The sequence below is a fragment of the Syzygium oleosum genome, unplaced genomic scaffold (assembly GCF_021117445.2).
Source record: "Syzygium oleosum isolate NSW1041296 unplaced genomic scaffold, Sole_v2.1 Sole_v2.50, whole genome shotgun sequence".
Lineage (NCBI taxonomy): Eukaryota > Viridiplantae > Streptophyta > Magnoliopsida > Myrtales > Myrtaceae > Syzygium > Syzygium oleosum.
This window is the reverse complement of record NW_026607534.1, coordinates 929,419-954,583: the sequence shown is the minus strand read 5'-3', so window position 1 is coordinate 954,583 and position 25,165 is coordinate 929,419. Positions and strand designations below refer to the sequence as shown.

General features: G+C 39.6%; 1 protein-coding gene across 1 annotated transcript; it reads left to right on the top strand.

Annotated features, from left to right (window-relative positions):
* Positions 1–934: 934 nt before the first annotated feature.
* LOC130136759 (uncharacterized) lies at positions 935–2,028 on the top strand. The gene is made up of 2 exons (XM_056307098.1): positions 935–1,118; positions 1,698–2,028. The coding sequence occupies exons 1-2, from the start codon at positions 968–970 to the stop codon at positions 1,913–1,915; spliced, it is 369 nt and encodes a 122-aa protein (XP_056163073.1). The 5' UTR covers positions 935–967; the 3' UTR covers positions 1,916–2,028.
* The last annotated feature ends 23,137 nt before the right edge of the window (positions 2,029–25,165 follow it).

Genomic DNA, 25,165 nt, shown 5'->3' with positions numbered 1-25,165 from the left:
ATTTATTTGGTCAACTGGAAAAACCCTTAGTACAATAAATTGCTTATATCTGAAACTATTATGTGTTGATCCAACCCCATAAGGGATGGCCAAGCAGTACAACGATTAGGATTTTGCTTCCAAAAGTGGTAATTATTTGGGTTTGATTCCTACTTTGCTCCATTACTTTAGGTTCGGCCACCAAAAATATTCTTGCAAATCCTGTATCCTGACGTGGATGCATGATTTGTCTTGTTCGAATTAAAAAGTTAGACCTAAATTATCCGGTGAAAGGTTAGCCACGACACTATATGATTTTCACACCTTACCACATATGAATGATCTTGTATATCCTTACCACATATTACCTAATGCTTTTGGCTAGGTTAGATAAATCCTCTAACCTAGTGCCAAAGTCCGATTCGGACATGTTTAATTATTGGATTAGGTTCATTTAATTTGGGAATAATTGTACATCTTAAGTTACCCTCTTTACCTCATCATTGGACTCATTCGATACCTCGTATGAACTCCACAATTTTCTTTTCTTTTTCAGTATCTTTTCTCTTCTTTTTCCCCTATTCATGTTTTCTCATTTTGCACCTCTCAAAACTCTCTCTTTCTCTCTCTCTCTCTCTCTCTCTCTCTCTCTCTCTCTCTCTCTCTCTCTCTCCACAAGCACATCACCAATCGCAATTCAACAAGTTTTCCCATTTTCCCCTTTACAACTAGTGTTTTTATTACTCGAGCTGAAGAACTCCTTTACACTAGGAGTACTTAAAATTTTTTTCACCCTTTTTTTTATGTCGCTTGATAAAACTGAAAAGTCGGGATATGAAGATCCAGTCATTGCTCCTTCGGAAGTGGAGATTTCCTAAACTACCCCCCGGCCATGGCATCTCTATATAAATGGGAACTAGTTGCAACTCATGCACATCTCTCCCTAATTCTGCTCTCTCTTTACTATAGTAAAGAAGTTGCTTCAAACATGAAGATGGCCACAAGTGTTCTACTTGTTCTTCTGCTTGTGGTCACTCCGGTGGCCTATGGTGTGGTACACACCATCACAGATTGGTGCACTCAGGGAGACCATCAGGTTTGGGCTGATGGTGAAAAGTTCCTCGTCAACGATATCCTCGGTAATGACTTATATATTCGCCCATCCAACTTCATGCCTAATCTAATTCTTGCCAAGAAAGTTTTTATATTTTGTGACCAGAATAATCCTCGTCAATCGAAAGAGTTGTGCACGTAATACGTGTACAATCTGACACACTGATGTCTCTAAATGAGATCATGTTATTGGATTGATTGTTCATGATACCATGTCATCTTGTGAATGGTATATATGGATGTAGCAGCCATTTGCTAGAAATCTAGAATAGCTTATACACGTCACCTTGAAACGACATATTAGTCTGCTCTCAAACTTTTTACTGTCAGTTCAATCAATTATTTTTAATGCAAAAACAACCAATTGAAAGCTAATATCACGTTTCTGTCGATAAAAGAACGATACTCTTTTTGTCTAGCGATTATTTTTGATAAACTATCCGTGCACCGCCTATTCCATTGTAGACTCGGGTTTAGACTAGGGTTTGAATCAATATAAAGATGAATTTGAAAAGAAACAAAGAATATATGCCGAAAGACTTTCTGGGTCAACCTTGTATTAAACACTAATGGAAACAAAAACCTGACTATGATCATTGTTTTAGTGTTCGAATACGAGGTAGGCCACAAGGTGGAACATGGTGAACAGAGAAGATTACGAGAGCTGCAGGAAACGCAATGCGCTAAAATCCTACGATGGAGGCAAGACAAACATTACGCTGAGCACGCCGGGCTTGATCTACTTCACGTGTCCGTCCTCTGGCCTTTGCGAAAAAGGCATGAAGATGGCAATCCAAGTCGAGGAAGTTGCGACTACAAGTAACAGACCCTGCCGTTTTTGTTGCCCTCCACTCTGTTGATTCCAATGGCAATTCACGAATTAAGGAAGAGTCTCTGTTTGTACCATTTGGAGACATGGTTCATGTGTAATTTGGGCAGCCTTCGTCAATGAAATAAATGTACTGTTGTGTCTAGCTTTAAACCCTTAATTATCATTATTCACCTCTATAATTTTTCTTTGATGAAAAAGGAATTTGACTTGAGTATCATTGTTATCTAGAAGGATATTATAATTCAAGGAGGCCTAAAAATGATACATAAAAGACCCTAAAATGTCGTTTTTCTTAAGCGCGTAAAATATCTATAGGGCAAGTTATTCTTCAGTGTACAATCGTGGAAGCTGTATTTGAAATAAAGTAAAAAATCTATGCAAGAAATTCAATAAACCATATTGGGGAAAAAAAAAAAAGGAAACTGTACGTTGAGACCTTGGCATCAAAGTGAAACGCATACGTTGGAAAGAGATGCCAAAGAGGGTCATGTGATTTTGAGCAAAGGCAAACAAATTTGATTTTTTCTTTTCAGCCAAAAGACCAACGAAAAAGCTTCCACTCCTTCAATTGATGTCCTCATGATCTACAAGTTGTTCACCATCTTTTGATCGGTCCAAACTTTAACGACCCATCGTCCTACAGCTTATTTACCTTCTATAAAGGTCCTTCCAAACTTGGATACATTTCCTGTGGAATAGCTTGTTCTATTTCTGTGGTGTTCTCTTTCTATAGAGGCAAAGTGGCAAAATTGTCAAAAAAGTCATAAACCAATTAAACTTTTGTTAATTCAGCCCTAAACCTTTTAATTTTACTAATTGAGTCATAAATTTTTAAAGTTTTGCCAATTGGGTCCATCCGACCAATTTTAGCTAGATATTGATGACGTAAACGCTGGCTGTCCTACATGGTACGGTTAGCGCTGACGTGAACATTTTTAGTAATATCTTAATTTTTTTCAAATTATTTATTTATTTTTTCTTTTATTTTCCTTTTTTTCTTTTATTTGCTTTTTTTTTTACACCTCTAGCTGGCCACTAACCATCGCCAGCCATAGGCAAGGGCCAACGACCCTTGCTTGGTCTAGGCGAGGGCATTGCGGCCCTCACTAGCCTCGACATAATTAGAGTTAGCAATGTCGAAGTAGATGGATAAATCTAGTCAACGTGGCTGTCCACGTCAGGAAGATTTTGTGAACGTAATGGTACGATATTGTTCGATGGCCAAGTCAACTGGATTTGGCTGGATTTGATGTCGGGGGACTTGATCACAAACATTTTCAAAGGTAGAAGGGCTTGATCAGACAAATTAAAAATATAAAGATAGGATTCTAAGGATTGGATTCGAAAAAACGTGAAATTGTAAAGAATGAAAAGTTCAACTTTCCTATTGCAATCTCAAAACCTCAATGGACACAGAAGTCGATGAGGCATCATTGAAAAGGCTAAAAGAATACATATGCAAACAGGGAGTGACTCATATTTCGGTACTTGAAGAAAATTTATCAAATGCATAGAGGGAATATGAAATTATTGTTCTGATGAGAAGCTCATATTATTTCACAATTAGCTCCTTGAATCTTGGTGACTGAAGTTATGTTAATTAAGTTTGGCATGAAATGGTCCAACTCATTAGTTTTTGATTTATTCATGTAAAATAAGATACGATAATCCTACTATGATAAATAAAAAGGGAAGAGATGTAAGTCTGATATATCAATTCAAAAAAAACTTTTTTTCCTTGAAAAGTGAGTAAAGTTCATTAAAACACAACGAACCTACCGTAAGCTGATCTATAGTTTTCATTTGAATATATTAAACTATTTGGTTTGTGTGCTTCAAGTACATATCAAATACATCTAGTAACCATGTTCAAAAATAGTGAAATTGTCGGTTCGATCTCAATTATCAAAATGATAAAGGAAATCTAACAGTCTAGATTTTAGTTTCTTAAATAGGTAAGTACTAAACCAAGGATGTACATGGTCAAATTTGTAGAGTAAATCAATCCGAACGAACCTACCATTAATTCTATCTCAGGTATGAGAACCGATTAGAGGCAAAATATGCAAGTGAATCCACAACAATAATGAGAATGTCCATTTTCTAATTTGCTTTAGCATGTACAACTAGGGGTGAGCATGGTTCTAGAGTAAAACTTGAAACCTGAGAATCAGATTGGTAGGAATCTGTTTCCCGTTCCAAGGTATGCAGAGTCGGTTTCAGATTCCAAAAAAATTAGAAACCTATTTCAATGGGTAAGTTCTAGATTCTAGATAGAACTTGTAGGGAATCTGAAACCGCTCACTCCTATGTACAACACCATGGTCGTACTCTTTTTTTTTTTATTAATTAAGGTGCAACAAGTTATAATAATTCTACTATGATAAAAAAATGAAAAGGAAAGAGATTCACACCTTACCCATTAAAACACAACAAAAACCAAGAAATGTAACCCCACCTTAAACCGATCTATAACTTTCATTCATGTATAGTAAACCGTTAGGTTTATGTGCTTTAAGTGCTAATTGGATGCATCTAGTAACCATGTTCAACGCTGCGAAATTGTTGTCCGTGATCTCATTTATCAGCATGATAAAATATTCTAACGGCCTAGATTTCTAGTTTTCTTGAATAGGTAAGTACTAAACCAAGGTATGCATAGTCAAGTTTGTAGGGTAAACCAATCCCAACAAAACCTGCCATAGATGCAAAATATGTAAGTGTATCCGCAGCAATAATGAGGATGACCAGCATTTTGAATATTTATACACCCTTAAACTTTTGGTGCTTTACACCTTCACCTATGTCAAATTCTACTCTCTCCTTATGGTCACACTAATTGGCTCTCCTCCCTCAAATGAATAAATTGTTTCCCTTCACCTTTTTATGAGTCTTTTTCTCGGATGTGAGACCTAGTGATGAAAATGAAGCCAAGGATCAGGCATTTCATGTCATCCCAAACCATTTTGGAGAACGACTTTCGACACATCTCTCACATGAATCCCCAATGCACACAAAAGATCGGATCAATGATCTACCAGAACAGGCCCTCATCCCCGATAAGCATCTCTATCTCTCACACACACACAAGTACCGAATGGCGGCTCTCCTCTCATTTGCTATTTTCTTTTGCCCTGGGCAGAAGGAAAATGTGAGGACGAAAGGATAACCTCACTCTTTCTCCCACCGGTTAAAAGCATGCCAGGACTACTTCGAAAAAAGAGTTTCCAGCATAGGAAAACCATCGGTCGCCTGAATTATTGTTCTCATGAAAAGAAGAGGCAGTGGAGTTCGATACTACTCTTTCCCATGAAGGAAAGATTAATGAAATGACCAAGGAGTTTTTATCGCGCCATGTTTTTCTTTGACGAATTTGTTGTGCCCTATGGACACCATATTGGAATCCATTATAATCACGAATCAATAAAATGTGATCAGATTGCTTTGTTTGTACGTACCTTTTCTAATCCAGGTAAACCATAAAAAGTGACTTCAAAAGCATCACTTCGCATATCATTCTCAGATAAGTTGCAATAAGAAAGGACGTCATTCCGCCAACCTGAACTTGCTGGTTTCAAAATAACTTTCAAGCCTGCGGACGATAGAAATTCTTGCACCATGTGGAACGAAGTTCTTGGAGTCCAACACCCCATCACAATCGAACTCCAGAGGGAGGCGGAATTTGAACCCGCGCAGTTCGAAAAAAATCCTTTAATGGATTATTGGTCGAGGGAAATTCTTTATCATGTATAAAGCCAACCCGTGCTCCTGTTGCGACGAAGAATCATATAGGAAGAGATCTTGTAGAAATTGTATAAGAGCTCAATGTACTTATAATCGAATAAAAAGTGTACTGTAGTTCCATGAAGGATACATCTTCTTCTTTTACCTTATTAGAGATCTTGTATTGTGCTTTATCTTCCACTTAGATGTGCTCTCGTTCATGAAGTATAACCGAGTCTCACTTTCATAATAAGCAAAAGCAATAAGGGAAGTCCATTGGATTTTGGTCTCCAAAGAAGGTGATTCGGTCATGATTCGATCTTAGTGAGGGTTATCAATCTTCCTTTTTGTTGTAATAAAGCGTCATCAATCTTATTTTGATATTTTTGTCATCTAATTACCCAATAGTCGTTATAATTAGTATCATATACAAATGTGATTTCAACGTCTTTCTCTATGTCTCGCAAATGAGAAATCTTCCATTCTTGCTTGGCTTACTATGCATGATCGATTGGCCACCAACAAGACAGGTTGCTTAAGCGGAACAAGCAGGCCTCCTCTCTCTGCTGCCTCTGTAATTTCTCTGATGAAGATAGGAATCATCTGGTTTTTGGACGTTCTTGTCTTTGCAAATCTATACTCATGGAGCACGTCAAATCAAGAGTACCTTGGCCTCATTCTTGTGCCGGGATGTTTTGTTGAGACTTCTTAATTCCTCAAACATAGTTTCTCGTTTGGCGGTCGGCCGATGCTTTTAATTACATTTAGATTTGGTGCTCTTATTTTGTTTTCTGGCGATACATTTAACTTTCAATAACGTAATAAATACATCTTCTTCATATCTTTGATTGTCTATCTACCTCATTTTTATAAAGTTTAAAAGAATCAAGAGAATTCTGAGAAAAATATTTTATACAACTAATACATTTTCCATGCGCTGAGTACATGTATTTATACAAGAGATTACAAGCCGTTAGAGTTAATCAAATTAAGTTTACAAAATCAATCAAATTGAATTTACAATTCCTTGATCTTAGCACTTGCTTGTTATGTGAGATTCTTCCTTGACTTTAGTACTTGTGTGATTTGATTTGATCTTGATTCCTTGATTTGTGCCATTATCCTTAACACGCCCCTGCAAGATGGCGCTTCCATCGAAGACGCCAATCTTGGGTCGCAAATAACTTAACCGAGGTTTGGATAATGGTTTTGTGAGGGCATCTGCAAGTTGATCTGTGGTTGAGATGTGGGAGACACGGAGAGCTCCACTTGCAGCTAGATCACGAACGAAATGGTAATCTATGGCAATGTGCTTCATTCAAGAGTGAAATACCGGATTTGCATATACATACGTGGCACCAATGTTGTCACAGTATAGAGTTGGAGTAGTGATCGGTTGGATGCCAAGTTCGAATAGCAGATTTCGAACCCATTGTAGTTTTGCTGTGGCGGTAGCAATGGCTCGGTACTCGGCTTCGGTCGAAGATCGGGCAATTGTGCGTTGTTCTCGCACTCCAAGACACTGGATTAGGGCCAAGATAGATGACAAATGTAAAGGTGGATGGTCGGTTGTCACGCCCCGAACCCTACAAGACCGCGATATCCCGCTATGGTCATTATGATGCGACGTCCCAGAATTCGTCGCCGACCCTTTATTTCATCTTTCTTTTTATTACAAGTGCGGAAGCGACAACCACAACCACCTAGACAACAATAACAAATAGAGATTGGTAGGAAAACCATTAACAGAAATCACAACGAAACATCACATTAGTTAATTACTTGATTAACCCTTGGGAACATGTTTACAAGCCCACTTTAGGCACTTCCACAAAAAACCTACAAAAAAATACCAGGCTGGGGTCAATCTACTTCGCCATCAGTGGGTCAGTCAAAAAGTCAGCTTCCGGACAGGTCTCTCATGGACTATCCATATAGAGGGTCGGTGAGTCAAAGTAGGGTGAGTCAGGGTTGTGCTCCGACGGCTCAAAATTTGATAGGTCCTCGGCAACGGGGTCGGGCTCGGGCTCAAGATCCTCTACTGACTTGTCAGGTAGGTTGATCTCCATAGGATCCCATATCTCGTACCCAGGACCCTCTTCCGGAGGACCGTCGAACCCCCTGATAGGCCTAAACAGATCTTCACCATCCTAAACAAACCAAGCCTAGAACCGGTGGGGAACCCAATGAGTCAGTCCCTCATCCACCCAAACTATTGTCCGATGGGGCTTAAAAACGTACAGCTGGTCCGGGAACACGTGCGTGGAAACAACAGTCTCCATGTCCTAAGCTACCCCAAACCGTACCGGGTGCATCGACATGCTAAGGGCCCGAAAAAAAGTTAACAACAACAAATGAGACGAAAGTCTCAATAAGTTAACGGCTTAAGCCCCGCTTAGGAGGCCAACTCGCCTCGGGGTTCCTAGTCAGGCAACCATACATAGTATATAGATCAATCACATGCCGATAGCAATTACAAGCATCCTTACCTCACCTTGGCACACGTGTCATGCATGACCTCAGTCAACCAATATCACAACAATGCATCCAGGACAACTCGTACTCGGAACACATAAAGAGAATTCCCATATATCATGCATCCATACTCGCGCGTGTCTCAATTATAAGGTAAAACCACTCACGCACGTCCCATATCATGCCTAGCAGTATTCACCCCATAATCAAACACTATGCAACATGCATGTTCCATTTATCACGACCCCTCTGGGCCACTACACATCAAGCGATACACAGTGAGATGGTAGTCTTCCAACATGACTGGGCATCATCCCGCCCCGTCGGGCACGGCAATGTCAAACGATCTACAGGATGACGGCATTCCAATACGGCAACATGAAATGATCTACAGTAAGATGGTATCCCGTAAGGAGCATTGAATCCGCCATCGGGCCGCGATTCGGCATCCGAAGTATCGGCTATCCAGATAATCTCCAGGCATTCGATAAAATCGAGCGCGATCTGCAGCAGACCTCAATATATCGGGTATCGTCAAACGATCTACAGCAAGACGGCTTCGACATGTGACCACACGAACACTCAATCATTCAGGCCAATTCTTATCTTTTCAATTAGCCAATGCAAACATGAACTATGTTCGAATCAATGCCACATAACCATTTTCACGTGATTAGATATGCAAACCGTCGCTCAATTTGTAAATCATCAGTTCGAAACACGCTTTTCGTTCTCAAAGCCTCAAATTCCTTTCTCAAACATAATTATAAAATAATTTATTTTTAAAGATTCAAAATCTTTTCTCGAAACATAATCATTCAAATCATTTGGCCATATATGCCAACTTATATGGCGAAATCCAACATTGGCATCACAATTTGTGCATAAAAGAATCACAATTCGATATAAAAAATCATTCGAAAATATTAATATTTAATTTTTGGAATTTGAATATTTTATTAATAAATATTTTATTTTTATTTTTTAAGAATAAAATATTATTATTTAATTCCGAAAATTAATTTAATTAATAAAATAAATAATAATAATAAAAATAATTGATAACTTATCATTGAATACGCGATAGCTTATCAAAAACCCAAAAATAGCCTATTGCGCAAATAATCATAACCTATTGAACATACCGATAACATATCGCTAAAATTCATCGATAACTTATCAATTAAACACCGATAACGTATCACCACATCCAAAGATAACTTATTATCCGCCGATAACTTATCATCAACAATCATCTAATAATCTAACGATAACTTATCACCTAATCCCACTTAACTAGTTAATAAATGGCAAAAGAACACTATAAGTGTCATAACTTGTGTACGGCGCTCACTTTAGTGCCATAACTTTTTTTTGGATCACTTTAGTGCTAAAATTTTTGAAAAACGATCACTTAAGTGCTAAAAATTTTGAAAACGATCACTTAAGTGCCAACTCCGGTGCCGTACACAATTTTTCGCCGGAAATCTGACGTGGCATTTTTTTTTAATTTCAAGCCGACGTGGCTCGCCGGAGTCTGGCCGGAGATTGACACTTAAGTGATCGTTTTTCAAAAATTTTAGCACTTAAATGTTCGTTTTTCAAAAATTTTAGCACTTAAGTGATCGTTTTTCAAAAATTTTAGCACTAAAGTGATCCAAAAAAAGTTATGACACTTAAGTGATCGTTTTTCCTCCGACTTGGCACCAAAGTGATCCGAAAAAAGTTATGGCACCAAAGTGAGCGCTCGTACACAAGTTATGGCACTTATAGTGTCCTTTGCCGTTAATAAATTAATCTAAACTAACCTAAGCAAGTTTAACACCCTAAACATGAGATAAGGGGTTAACTTATTCGTCTAACTACAGCGATGACGCAAGAATGACGGCGGCGGCGCGGCTGTCCGCGATGGTTTCCGGTTTGGGCTCGGCGGAAGGTGGCGAACGAGCACGACAAAAGGGAGCGGCTGCCGGGGCTATTCGGTGGCTGTTTGGGGGCTGTTTTGGGCATGAATAGTGGCTGGTGGCGGCAGCAACAAGAAGCAGAACAAAGAAGCAGCAGAAAGCAGCAGCAGCGAAGCAGGAGCAAAAGCAGCAGCGGCGAAGCAGGAGTAGAAGCAGCAGCGGTGAAGCAGGAGCAAAAGCAACAGCAGCGAAGTAGGAGCAGAAGCAACAGCAGTGAAGCAGAAGCAGAAGCAGCTGCAGTGAAGTAGCGAGGGGCAGAAGCCAACAAGGAAAAGAAGAAAAGAAGAAAAAGAAGATGAGGAGTTGGTGGAGTCAGTGAGGATCAGCGGGAAGTTAGCCGGGGGGGAAGGGAAGAGAGAGAGAGAGAGAGATGGGTTTAATCATTACCCCCCAAAAATCTTTCAATTTCCTTTTTGAAAATTTTCTAAAATTTTGTCCCCCAATTTACCATTTTGTCCTTGGCCTGAGTACCGAATTATGGACCGACTTAACCTTATCGGGCCTTAATGGTTGATCTCCTCGGACGCGAGGCCCAACGGGCTCGACTCGGCTCACTTCCGTTTCTTACGTCAAATTTCTGATTCTTCGATTCTTTTTCGAAATTGGAATTTTCGAGGGCCAATTCGTAAAAATTACAAGGTGACGTCCTATGTCGTGGAGCGTGTTAGATGTAACCCATGAAATATGCTTTCTTTTAAGTACTAGAGAAGTCGCTTAGCAGCAGCCCAATGTGTGATAGTGGGACGTTGCATGAATTGAGATAATTTGTTGAGGAAGAATGCGATGTCGAGTCTTGTGATAGTGAGATATTGATGGGCCCCAATAAGACATCGATACTCACTTGCATTGGTTGCCTCGGCTGAATCATTGGCAGCTAAGTTGATTCCCACTGCCAATGGAGTGCCTACCTCCTTGGCTTTATCCATTTTGTGTTTTTGTAGAATCTCACGGATATACTTATGTTGAGAGAAAAGTATACCCGTCTTGGTTGGGATCACTTCAATGCCAAGGAAGTAATGAAGTGTTCCCAAAAATTTCACAGAGACATGCGTAGACAGTGCTTCAATAAATTTGGCGATGAAAGGGGTGTCATTGCATGTGATGATGAGATCGTCAACGTAGACAAAAAAGAATATTGTAATTGGACCCATGGTGTAAATGAACAAGGATGGATCGGAGCGGGAGCTGCGAAAGCCATGATTGTGTAGGAATTTACTCAATGCAGTATACCATGCCTTTGGCGTTTGTTTTAATCCGTAAATAGCTTTCCTCAATTTGCATACATGGTTTGGTCGAGTCGGATCTATAAGTCCCGGAGGTTGAGTCATGTATACTTCATTCGTGAGATCCCCTTGTAGGAACGCATTGTTGACATCAAGTTGCCGAAGTGACCATCATCTGTTCAATGCAATAGAAAGCACAACACGAATGGTGGTCGGTTTGACAATGGCACTAAAGGTATCCTTGTAGTCAATCCCGGGGCGTTAGTGGAAGCCTTTGGCAATGAGACGCGCTTTATAGCGCTCAATACTGCTGTCAGGTCGGCGTTTAATCTGGAAGATCTACCTACAACCAACAACATTACTGAAATTTGTGTGAGGGGTGAGTTCTCATGTTCCATTGCGCAGCAGCGCATTAAACTCCTCGGACATGGCATGTCGCCATTTGGCATCCTGCAAGGCTTGAGTAACGCATGTTGGTTCAATGGTGTCGGGTAGAGGATGTTTAGTGGTGTGATAATTTGTTTGGGTTTGAAGATGTTATTCCTGGATCGTGTAATCATTGGATGGCTGCGGGTTACTGTTGGTGGAGATGGTGGTAAGGCCGGTTGTGGTGGTGGATTAGAGGATGAGGGAGGTGGATCCGATGGGGTGGGGTTTGTGGTAGACAGTGGTGTGTTATTTTGGTTTGAGTTGGTCTAGGTTTTAGGTAAGGGGTCACTTGTAGGTGGGTTGAGTGGTGGCTGAGGTTGTGATTTGGTTTGAGGATGGTTGTTGGTGGCGTCGGTGCTGCGAATTGGAGAAGCAACTGTTGCGTGGGGAGCAGGCAGCGGGTCAACAGCAATTATAGGAGCTTGCAACTGGATCGGCGTTGGGACAGGAGGCGAGGCTGGACTCGTTTGTTGGGCAGTGATTGGGAGTTGGATCCATGTCGGATTTATAGGTGGAAATGGGTTTGGAGGTGAGGAGTTTGTTATGACATATGGAAAAATGCGTTCGTGGAACACAACGTGACAAGAAGTGTAAACGCGTTTGGTTTGGGGTTCAAAACATTTGTATGCGCTTTGAGAGAGTGAGTAGCCAAGGAATATACACGGACGGGAACGGTTATCAAGCTTGTTTTGGGCATATGGGCGGAGCCACGGATAGTATAAGCATCCGAAAATTCGAAGTTTGAGATAGTTTGGCTTTTGATTAAAGAGTTTTTTATATGGAGATTGATACTGAAGGATTGGGGTGGGTAGTCGATTGATGAGATATGCAGTGGTTTAAAAAGCATAGGACCAAAATGAGGTTAGAAGAGATGCGTTGTGGAGTAAAGTTAAGCCTGTTTCTACAACATGGCGATGTCGCCGTTCAGCACTACCGTTGTGTTGCGGGGTGTAAGGAGAAGTGGTGAAGTGAGAAATATCGTGTGTGGTGAAAAAAGTTTTGAGTTTTAGATACTCACCTCCGCCATCGGAGTAGACAGAGATAATGGGACGTTAAAATTGTTTTTCGACAATTGGTTTAAAAGCACTAAAAAGGGCATACACGTCTGATTTTTTTTGCATAGGATAAAGCCATATGTATTTTGTAAAATGGTCGACAAATGAAATGTAATATTTGAAACCATCAACCAAGGTGTCCAGAGCAAGACCCCAAACGTCGGTGTATAGGAGTTCTAGTGGATTTAACTCGAGAGAGTAGAAACATTGAATGGCAAACGATAACTTTTATTGCATTGGCACGAATCACAATATGATTTGGAAATGGATTTGGACGTAGGACTTATGGGTAATGAAAATGTCCTAACTACATAATTTTGAATAGAGAGATAAGGATATCCCAAATGTCGATGCCAATCGCAATGAGCCGCTTTCTCTCCTATGAACGGCACGGGTTGGTCTTTGTGTGGCCGTAGGGAGAGTGGCATCCGATAAACTCCGTGCCTATGCTTGCTGCGCAACAGCGTCGCTCCCATTCGAAGATCCTTCACCAAAAAGAACATGGCAAAAAATTCAATAGAGGTATTATTTTGGGCACAAAATTTAGAAACGGAAATTAAATTTTGAGTAAGGGATGGTGCACAAAGTGTGTTAGGTAAAACAAAGGTGTCTTCAGGAGACACAAGTTTTGTCGTCCCAACATGTGAAATACTCAAACCTATTTCGTCGCCAATCACAATGTCCTCTGGTCCTTCATACTCCGAGTGGAGAGATAGGTTTGCTAAGTCGTTGGTGACGTGGTGGGACGCTCATGAATCAACAAGCCATTGCGGGGCTGAGTGTGTGGCGGTTGTGTGGTGCACAACAGGTTCGGTATTTGGACAGCCTCGGATACAGTAGCAAGTCTTGGCCGTGTGGCTGTATTTATCGCAAAATTGACATAGAGGCCGAGAGTCATGAAACTGAGATGGGCTGCCCCACTGGGTGAGGTTTCTACATGATTGTTGACTGCCAGAGTTGTTGTGGGCACCATGAGAAGCACCGCATCCGTTTGGACACCGTTCCAGCAAGCAACGGACAAACTAGAACGTGATTTGGTAGTATACTGAGCTGTGACAGGAATGAATTCTGCAGCTTTTTCTTCATGCTTAAGGTAAGTTTCATAAGCGACAAGTTTGTCGTGTAATTCCTCAAATGAAATAGGATTTTCTCTAGCGTGAATTGCAGCAGCTAATTCTTTAAATTCAGGACCAATTCCACATAAGGCATGAATAACAATATCACCATCTTGAAGGGGTGTATCAATAATGGAGAGTTCATCGGCAATACCCTTTAATTCTTGAAGATATTCGGTAACTGACCTCGATTGACGCCAGATTGTGGACAACTGGTCCTTAAGAAACATTACCCGAGAACGAGATTTGTTGGCTTAAAGGTTAGTGAGCTTTTTTAGTGCCTCTTGAGAGGTTTCGCTGAATGCAATCAGCGGCAAAATAGATTCAGAAACTGAGCCGAAAATGGCGGATAACAACAACTGGTCCTGGCAGATCCACAATGTGCATGTTGGACTAGCTGATCCAGACGAATCAAATGACGGACAAGGGTGTGTGCCGATAACAAATCAGAGCAGATCATGCCTGATTAAAATGGCTCGAAGTTGTGCTCGCCAAGAAGGAAAGTTGCCGACTGTGAGCTTCACGGGAAGCTGAACAGTGTTGCCGATGGTGATGAGACCAGTGTCGTCGATGGTGATGACACCGGTTGTGGAAGAGTTGGTGTTGTCACTGGTTGAACTTGACATAGTGGGATCGAAGGTTCGGTTGAGCGAAAAAGCTCTGATACCATATAAAGTTTAAAGAATAGAGAGAATTCTGAGAAAAAGATTTTATACAACTGATACATTTTCCATGTGCTGAGTATATGTATTTATACAAGAGATTACAAGCCGTTAGAGTCAATCAAATTGAATTTACAATCCCTTGATCTTAGCACTTGCTTCTCATGTGAGATTTTTCCTTGACTTTAGTACTTGTGTGATTTGATTTGATCTTGATTCCTTGATTTGTGCCTTTATCCTTAACAATTTTACATTTTTTATACTCCTCAAATAATATATATTTAATAAATTTGGAAATAATAATCGAAAACCTCTATCTTTACCTCACCAGTGATGCAAAACTGTTAAATTTTTCACCTCTATTTTTCAATTGGTTAGTAATAATATATTTGTATAATCCGATAGATACGATTGTTAATATCTTAAATTTCTTTGAATTTTCTTTTTGAAATTTCATCAAAAAACGATGGCAAAAAGATTAATCTTTTCCATGAGATACAGGAAGCATGGTATTCTGAAATTGTTAATGCCATGGTTAAATCATGTAGCTCATCTTTTTCACATCTAACATGTTTTTAAAAAATTCTGTTATTTTCAGTAATACATAATCCACATCGATTTGCTTATTTCAATATAATTTGGGATCTTACCCACATCTCAATTAACAAGACTTAAAGGTTGCTTATTCTTCATTAGTCCAAAGCACTTCTTGACATGTTGTGGTCAAGCCAGGACAGTCCAATCTCCCGAAAAATTTCGGGTCCAAGTCGGGTCGGGAAAAATAAAGGTCCAGATTGGATTTACAGGCTTACATGCCAAGCAACAATGAAATCCATTTCCGCACCCTAATTCATTGTGTATCTGCAATCTTTCGTTCGAGATTGCATAAAAGTAAGACCTTTTCGACTTTCCCATAATCTGCTTTTCGGCTTCCACTGTGGAACTCTTTGCGAGATAGTGATCAGGAGGGCTTCAACCATTCTTGTGGAGTTACATTACGTTTTCTTTGCGGGAGAGGAGGAGACTGAACTGAGATGGAGAATTGGCAGAGGGAGTGAGCTCCGTAGAGAGTAATGATGATGAAGATGGATACGAACTTTGTATTAAACAACAGATGCCATTCATGTGTAGTTTTCCATTGCAAAATCATTTTTCGACTCCTTTAATGGAAGAGACTTTCGACTGAAGTATACTGATACTTCACGTAAGAAATGTGGTACTTTTTATCCTCATGCTTTTTCTAACTAATGTACTATAAATTTATCCAATTAAAACCTTCTATTTCCACAAATTTTATAATCAAGTCTATCCAACATTGAAGTCAACCAAATTCAATTGACATAACCATCGGATGATGCCAAAGTATGATGCGGATAAAATATACTAATGCCCACATGGACGTGTTTGGAGAAATTTAGCCATTCTAAGCAACGTCAGAATAAATTAATAAATTCTAGCCAATGTGGACATTTTATCCATTTATGGACGTACACATTGGGGAAAAAAATTTCGACATCACAGTACGATTTTGCCCGATAGCCAAGCTAGCTGGATTTGGCTAGATTTGGTATCAAGGAGACTTGATTATGAAATTTGTGAAAATAGGACTTAATCAGATAAGTTAAAATTATGAGGATCTGATTAGAAATAATCATGAAATTTTACGGAATGAAAAGTACGACTTTTCCTATTGCAATCTCAAAACCTCAATAGATGCAGAAGTCGATGAGGCATCGTGGAAAAGGTTAAAAGAATACATGCGCAAACAGGGAGCAACTCATACTTTAGTTTTATCACTGGAAGCAAATTTGTCATATGCATAGAGAGAATATGAAATTATTCTTCTTATGAAAAAGCTCATATTATTCCACAATTAGCTCCTTGAGATTGAGTAGCCGTTGAGTAACAAAGTCTGAATCCTGCTGATTCTGGTCGCCCATACAACCATAATTTTGGTTTCCATAAGCAGAGCTTTTCCATTAGAAATAAACTTGTCGTGGGGTTGATTGTCGATCAATTAAGGATATCTCGCAATATTTATATTCCTTGCAAAATAGCCTTTTAAGATGGAATCAATCAATACTTTCTATTTGTGAAATTCGAGCCAGATTACTAGCCATTGCATTCATTCTGAGTAAGCGATAAAGTCTTGATAAAGTTTGATTCCTGACTCGCCTTCAGAACTTAAGTTAGGGTGGATTGTCCTTTCGTTTCCAATTATAAACTGAAATTCTTCAACTGCTATATACAAAGAATGTCACGCCCCGATCCCCATGGGCACGCGTCATCCCATCACGGTCGTTAAGAATGCGACATCCCAGGATTTGTCGCCAACCCAAACTAACAAACTAAAGAGCAGCACACGCGGAAGCAATATCGAACTCTCTATACAACAAACAATTAAATGGGTAGTAAGGAGACAACGGAAACACATCAACAAAGCACTTTTATAAACACATCGTCAAATACAAATGCATAATTACAAGCCTTACTAGAGGTTACTATACAAGAACCACGTATCACAAAAAGAATCGGTGGTTGGTTAGCCTAGCTTCTCTACCAAAAGAAGTACTCAAAAGACGGGGTAACTAGGCCTATCACAAGTCTCCGTGGTACCATGGCGGCGTCTCCGGATCCACTGGTCCACATCCATGGATATCCCAAAATGTCTAGGAGGATCATTCAGGTTCATGGTCGGGGTTCTGAAAGGTTTTGGGATACAACAATGAGAATAAATCTCAATACCTAAGCCACATCATGGTCGGGGTTTTGAAAGGTTTTGAAAGGTTCTGAAAGGTTAAGTCACTACCTAAGCCTCGCTTAGGCTAACGCGTACAGCAGGACAATTCGGAGCATACAATTCAATCAATCAACATGCCACATCAAACATAGACGTCCTTACCTAGCCTTGGCACATGCACACACCCTGCACGTTAGCAAACTGCCACATCATGGCAACCATTCATCGAAACATAATAGCCCGAATCGAGACAAGCACATGCATAGCACACTTAATAGTCCAGACATGCCCAACATTATCTCAAACATGACATTCCATAATGCGGATCATACTCACGAAGTCCAGATTATTAACGGCCGAACCCGCGTAAAGACGCATCAGGTTGTCGGGCTCCCCCGAACCCGCGTAAAATGCATCAGGTTGTCGGGCTTCCGGCGTAACCGGGCATCGTCCCGCTACGTCGGCGACGGCATCGTCCCGCGCCACATGCATCAAGACGGCATTCCATGAGGAGCATTAATCCGACCTCCACCGCGATTGGCATCCAGCCCCTCTAGGCATCCGATAAATCGGGCATCGTCTCGCGTAAAACACATCAAGAAGGGTTATAACCTGCCGCGCCGCGCTTTTTTTGGGACTTTCGGGATTTGCGCGCTAAAGAGGTATTTCCGTATAACGGTCTCTCCTAGATCATACCTCACGTGATAACGGATGGTAATTTCCTATTTAATCTAAGTTTGTGATTTTGGAGTCACCACTAGTCATTATTGGTAGGTATACTAGAAACCTAATCGAGGTACGGGAGAAATACCACGATTCTACAAACTAGAGATTCTGAGTACGAGGACTTGGTTACATTACTGATCCCGAATCAAGATCCCTAACGCCCTTTCGGTACCTAACAACGATACGATGTCTAACGTGTCATGCAAATTTCCGAGGCTTACCCACTAATTCTATCCATTCTAATCGTAGGAAGAAACAATCAGGTATTAAATGTACAATCAATGTCAATCAGATCAATCAATCCTAAATGGTCTCTAAAAATGAAAATCAATCAAAACATCCAAACCCTAATGAAGCTCTAGAAGCTTATTCAATTCATGATTCACATTTTTTTGGGTTTTAGGGTTTTTTAGGGGTTATAACCCTTGAATTTGGGATTTTCTACAAATGCCACTTGGGCACTTCCAAAACTTCAAATCTCACTTTTTATGGTTGGCCACGGTGTTTCTAGACCATTCTGTGAATTTTAAAAAATTTTAAATTTTTTTTTCGGAAATTTCATTAACCGAGAATTGATTTTTATGATTTTCCGAAAGTTTTTATGAATTTTTCAATTTTTTATTGATTTTCTAAATTTTTCACATTTTTTATTTGTATTTTCTGAATTTTCTTATTTTTTTTATGAATTTTCTGAAATTTTTTGAATTTTTATGAATTTTCTAAATTTTTTTATTTTTCTGTGAATTTTCTATTTTTTCTGAATTTTTTTATGTTTTTATGGATTTTTATGAATTTTTTAAGATTTTTTTTAGATTTTTTTTTATTTATTATATATTTTTAAATTTCCCGACGGGAAATGCACCGGACTGCCCCGGTTCAACCCAATTCGGCTTGGCCGAACCAGGCATCACCGGTGCCGGTCGCCGGTTGTCTTCTCCAGCGGATACGGTGCCTAAAACGGCACCGTTTTAGACTTTTTTCATTGGGGCATTTCCCCGAACACCTGGTGTGCACAATTTCAAGTTTAGTGTTTCCGAGGCCGCCGGTTTGAATTGATTTTCGGCGACCTTCCGACGGGTTCATTACCATTCTGGTTGATCCAATGTGAAGACCACGTCACCCCCTATCAAACTAACCTAATCACCTTGCCGTCGGACCTTCGCCGGCTGGCGAAAAATCGATTAGAACAACCTAACCTAACACTGACCTAAAATAACATTACCAGATTTCAAACCATTATCATGCCCGCCCTAGCCGTCTAGATCGCTTCTAATGACTAACAAAACATCAAACAAAGTCAAGGAGGCTAACTTGAATGGCCCTACGGCCACGGCAATGCTCCGGTGATGGTTGGATGAACTCCGGCGAGATGGTTCATGGACAACCGGTTCGGTTTATGCAAGTTTATCCACCAAAATGCAATCAATCAACAAAAAAATGATTAGAAAACTTGTTTCAGACATCAAAGAACTCATAATCATAAAGGAAATTAAATAAGTGGTAATCTTGAAAAACAACTCATTTTCTGGAAATTTAGTGAAATCGTGATTGTGATCAATTTTTACCTTCTTCGTTCGATGATCAGAAGAAATTTTCGAACTGATCCGTGCCTATAGGGTTGTTCCCTGACACTTGCACTTCCACCTGGTGGTCTTGGCCTCGCCGGAAGAGCTCTGGATTGACCGGAAAAGCCTTGATTTCAGACCTTCAAGACCAGCCGATCCGACTGGAACAGTGAAGGGGAGGTTTTGGCCAAACTCCGATTTGCCGGTGCTCCGCCGTCTAGGGCGGCGCCGGACACTCGGGTGGGAACTTCAAACCCTCTCTCTCTAACTTTTCCTCTTTGTTTTCGCCTGTTTCTCTCTCCTCTCTCTCTTTGGCATTTCACCGAACACTTCCTCCTCACAATGTTCAGTTTTTTTCCATTTTTTGTAGCTCGATTCCTGCCCAAATTCAGTTAGAACCGACTTATAATCGGTTGGGATTGATTCACTGGTGCCACCTGGAGATTCTCCAGCTGGCCAAGCCAATTTAAACGTGCTAGATTGACCGAAAGAAGCTCACGAAGTCTTGGGTTTAATTAAGTTTTTTCTGGGTTTTATTGTGACTCAGGTGAGTCGGGTAAGGGAGATGAACAACCCGGGTTGGGTAGGGTTGACCCGGTCGACCCGGCAGACCCGAGTTGATCTAAATTCGCAAATTAAACTCAATTTTGACCCAATTTTCAAAATTAAACCCCAAAATTGAATTCCCCATCATATTCCGAACCCAAATATATGATTTTCCCCAATTTTTGTTATAATTGTGTCCAAGATTTTCACATTTTTGTATTCGGGTTAATAGGTTTTTATTCAATTTGATGTCCTAATGACCTGATTAGGCAAAATTGATGCTAAAATTGAATTACCCACATCTGATTAACCCTAGAAATGATGGTCCCATGGTTCGACAATTTCATATTGGGCACGATTCCCAATTTGGGCTCAAAATTCTTAATTTTCAATTAAATTTTGGGAATTTTTTATTTTTATGTCAAATTGTGCAATTGGACCGACCATTATGTAATTCAAGGTCCCAGAATCATTTGTTGTAAAGACACTATGACTTAAAAATGACTAGAAAAAATTTAATTGCATTTTTTATTCAATTCGGGTTTAATTTGGCCCAATTTTGGGAAAAACATATACCCGATTGAGATTTTTCAAAATTGATGATATATTCATGAAATTGGATTTAAAATAAGACTAATGACTATTTTTATGGAATTTTCTAATTCCATTTGCTATTTTTCTTGATTTTCTCACTTATTTTGACTAAAAGAAATTAAGGAAAAATGTAGACAAATGCCAAAAAAATTATTTTTTGGTTTAGAAGTAGGTTTCTAGGCTTGGCCAAGATTCCTAGTCCTAATTTTGAGATTTTTGAAAATATGAAAAAAAAAAATTGAGCTAAAAATCAAGTATCAACAGCTGCCCCTCTTTGAGATTGAGCTCGTTAGAGGTTGATCTCAAAGACAATGTGACACCTGAGTTTTCAGTCGACTCAATGAACAGGATAAGATGGAAATTTCACAACAACTGATTAGGGATCTTGCTTTTGAAATTCATGATCTAATCCAAAGGTTTTCTTTTCAAGATGTATTTTGAAAGGTTCTTAATAATTGAGGGAGAGAAACTTACCTGTTTGTGAGCGTCTCTTTATTGCTTATCCAAGGGCATGAATTGATGGTGGTGATGATTATGATAGTTATTCTGATTTCGTGGTTTAAGGACGAATCCACAAACTATGAACACCTGAGGCTCCTCGCCCGAGGATTTGGAAATTTGCCTAGTGGTTCCTCACCAAGGACTTTGATTTGCCTAGGGCTCTCGCCTGTAGTGACTTTGGATTTGCCTAGTGGTTCCTCATCGCAGGACTTGGATTTGCCTAGGGGCTCATTGCAGTAGGACTTGAATTTGCTCGCACGTAGGACTTTGAATTTGCCTAAGGGCTCCTCACCGTAGGACTTGAATTTGCCTAGGGGCTCGCATGTAGGACTTTGAATTTGCCTAGGGGCTCCTCGCACGTAGGACTTGAATTTGCCTAAGGGCTCTCCGCCCGGAGACTTGAATTTGCTCAAGGGCTCTCGCCCGTAGGACTTTGAATTTGCCTAGTGGTTCCTCACCAAGAGAACTTGAATTTGCCTAGGGGCTCCTTGTCTGTAGGACTTGGAATTTGGCCAGGGGCTCCTCGCCTGTAGGATTTTGGATTTGCCTAGGGGCTCCTCGCCTGTAAGACTTGAATTTGCCTAGTGGTTCATCACCAGTAGGACTTTGAATTTGCCTAGGGGTTCCTCGCCTGTAGGACTTGAATTTTCGTAGTGGTTCTTCACCAGTAGGATTTGAATTTGCCTAGGGGCTCCTCGCCCGTAGGACTTTGGATTTGCCTAGGGGCTCCTCGCCTGTAGGACTTGAATTTGCCTAGTGGTTCCTCACCAGTAGAACTTGAATTTGCCTAGGGGCTCCTCGCCTGTAGGACTTTGGAAAGACTTCAAACAATGAACGTCTTGACCGTGAGTTACATGATTTTGAGGTTTCACTAACCTTTGTATGGTTTTTTAGTTGACCAAAAACTATTTTGAAAAGTAGTTTTGAAATTAATCAAAACTGTTTGAAGCGTGGTTTTTTTTCTTAGCTTACCACAAACTGTTTGAAAACTTGGTTTTAAGTGGACCAAAAACTTTTGAAAAGTAATTTTGAAATATGCATTCTTTGCATTAACGCATTTCAGACAATCAAATTTCTTTTTCAAGGAATTATTTGAACAAAATGCTTGCAATCTTTCAAGAAATGCTTGAGATGATCGTTTGGAAGACCTTCATTAGAAAGAATTTGTTTCAATCTATGAATTTGGTCTTTTCTTTATTTGATTGAAAGGGGACTGGTCTGATATCCCTCAATTTTATCTCTCTTAACCAATCCTTAGGTGTTCGGAGATGTTCGCAATGTATACAATCCAATTGATCCGATAAGGTCTTTAAAAAGGTTGTAATGTTAGTTTGGTTAATGGCTATTCAAAGGATAGGCATTCTGAGGCCAAGAAAAAGGATTTCATTATATCTGACTTCGGGTCTTCAAGTTAAGAACCTCGAGAACAAGACAAGATATTATTGCATACACTTCTTTGAGTGATGACTTCTTGTCATAAAGTCATGTTTCTACTCTCAACATCTCAATCTGAAGAGTCTTTGGGGAGAGGTTGTATTGTTGGTATTAGGTAGGCTCAAAAGGCTCATTTGTTTGAATTCAGGGTTTTTATTAAATTGGTGATCTTCTTGGCATCACCACCTTTTTCTTTTTTTGCTCATTAGGGGTCTTTCTTTTATGAACATCAGAGTCCCCTAAACATTCATTACAATTTCTTCTCTTTTGCTCATTCTCACTTGTTGTGATCTATTATCTCTCTTGGTCTTTACTTTGCTTTGTCATGACTTTTTTGTCATTTTGAGCTTTCTTTTGAACTCTCTTTTTCTTTCTCATTTTCCTTGGGCATTTGGCCTTGCTTTCACCAGGCACACTGCTTTTTCATGCCCCAGATCCTTTTGCCTTTTATCTTTTTGAATTCTAAGGACTCTATGTCATGCCCTTTTGTTTCTTATCTATTAAAGTGGATCGTATGCTCATGCTCCAGTGTGAAGAGATGATCACCAATTTAGGATTCTGAAATGAATATTTAGACTCAATTGGGTTTTGCCAAAGGTAATGTATTTGGGTATAAGAAATGAAGTGCTCTTTTTCCTTTTGGGATGTCTTGAGCTTCCATATGACTTTATCTGAAGTTATCACGGAAAGATTGATGCGAGAGTATGCAATAGAATCTTTCTTGATCCTATTCTCCATAGTTGTCAATCACAAACCTCCTGATTTGCCCCAATGTGGGGTGGTTCTTAATAGGGTTATCTTGGAAAAAAACTTCTCCAGTGTTTCGGCTCCAATTTGGTTTGCAAGGGGTAAGCATGTGTTTGGGATAATGAAATGACTGCCTTTCATCATTTCAATCCATGTAATCATTGCGAACATCCCCTATTTCCTTCGGATGAGTTTTTCTCACTCACTTCTCCATTTTGACTTTGAGTGTATAGGGGATGTGTGTGGATATGGTTTACCTTTCATCATTTGAAGGTCTTTCCATTCGATTTGATCCAAACTTTTTCTACGAAATTTTTCAACGCCTTTTGTCAAATTATCCCTTTTAGGAAATTTTGATGCTTAGTGCATTTTCAAAGAAAGTGTGTTTCAAAACTTTTGATTTGAAACATTTCTGAGATATTTTCTTTTCAAAACAATGTGTTTTGTTTTGTTCAATTTTAGTGTCATTCCGCTTAGGGAAGAAAAAGTTCAATTTTCTCTTAGAAAGGCAACTTCTTTAACACATGCACTCATGACTTAGGGATACTTGTTTGATCAATCTTATCAAGATCCCTCTTGTTTGCACGTTTTTCTTTGATTCCACTGGGGATTTTTCTTTTGTTGCTCCTTTTTCTTTATCTCCCTAAGGATGATAAAAAGAAAAGCATATTAGGGAATATCAATTGGAAAATAGAATTGGAAGTGATACTTCCCTCTGTTATCTGACTTCTTTGGGAATTCTGAAACCACCGACTGGTTCGGATTCTTTTTGCTTTCTTCTGCAAAATAGATAAACATGTTCATGAAATGCATGGTATGCATGATATGCGTGATATGCACATGTTCTTAAGTGACCCGAATCTTTTCTTGAATGTTCGTCTTCATTTCATGGATAGAAAATCTTGACAGTATCTGCATTTACAAAATAGGCCAGTTCTGTTCCTGCCATATCTACAAGAATCAATGCTCCTCTAGGAAGAACTTTTTTTGACAATGTATTGACCCTTATAATTCGAAGTGAATTTGCCACGAGGATCTAAATTGTTGAAGATGACTTGCTTCACTACTAAATTCTTTGTTTTGAAATGCCTTGGTTTCACTTTTCGGTTAAAGGATTTAGCCACTCGTCTTTGATAGGCTTGTCCATGGCATATAGCTCTTAATCTCTTTTCATCGATCATGTTGAGTTGTTCATATCTTTGTTGAATCCACTCAGTTTTTGAAAGCTTCAATTGGGATAGTATCCTTAATGAAGGAATTTCTGCCTCAACAGGTAGCACTGCTTCCATTCCATAAACCAAGGAAAATGGGGTTGCTCCAGTTGATGTTCGAATTGATGTTCGGTATGCCATCAGAGCATACGGTAACCTTTCATGCCAATCATGATAATTTTCGGCTGTCTTGGCCAGTATCTTCTTGATATTCTTATTTGCCGCTTCAACTGCTCCATTCATTTGTGGACGATATGGAGATAAGTTCAAATGTCGGACGTGAAAGTGTTCAAGTAAGTCATCTACAATCTTGTTGTTTAGATTTGAGCCATTGTCCGTAATTATTGCTTCTGGAACTCCATACCTAGCAATGATGTCTCGCCTAATGAATCTTGCAACATTCTTGGCAGTAACATTCGTGTAGGAGTTTGCGTCAATTCATTTAGTGAAATAGTCAATAGCGATCAGGATAAATCGGTGTCCATTTGAGGCCTTGGGTTTGATTGGACCAATCATATCAATGCCCCATAT

Bases quoted from the DNA above. Each gene is read 5' to 3' on its own strand.
- LOC130136759 (XM_056307098.1), top strand. From the start codon at position 968: ATGAAGATGGCCACAAGTGTTCTACTTGTTCTTCTGCTTGTGGTCACT. The intron at 1,119-1,697 runs GTAATGACTTAT...TCATTGTTTTAG, and splicing joins CCTCGTCAACGATATCCTCG to TGTTCGAATACGAGGTAGGC.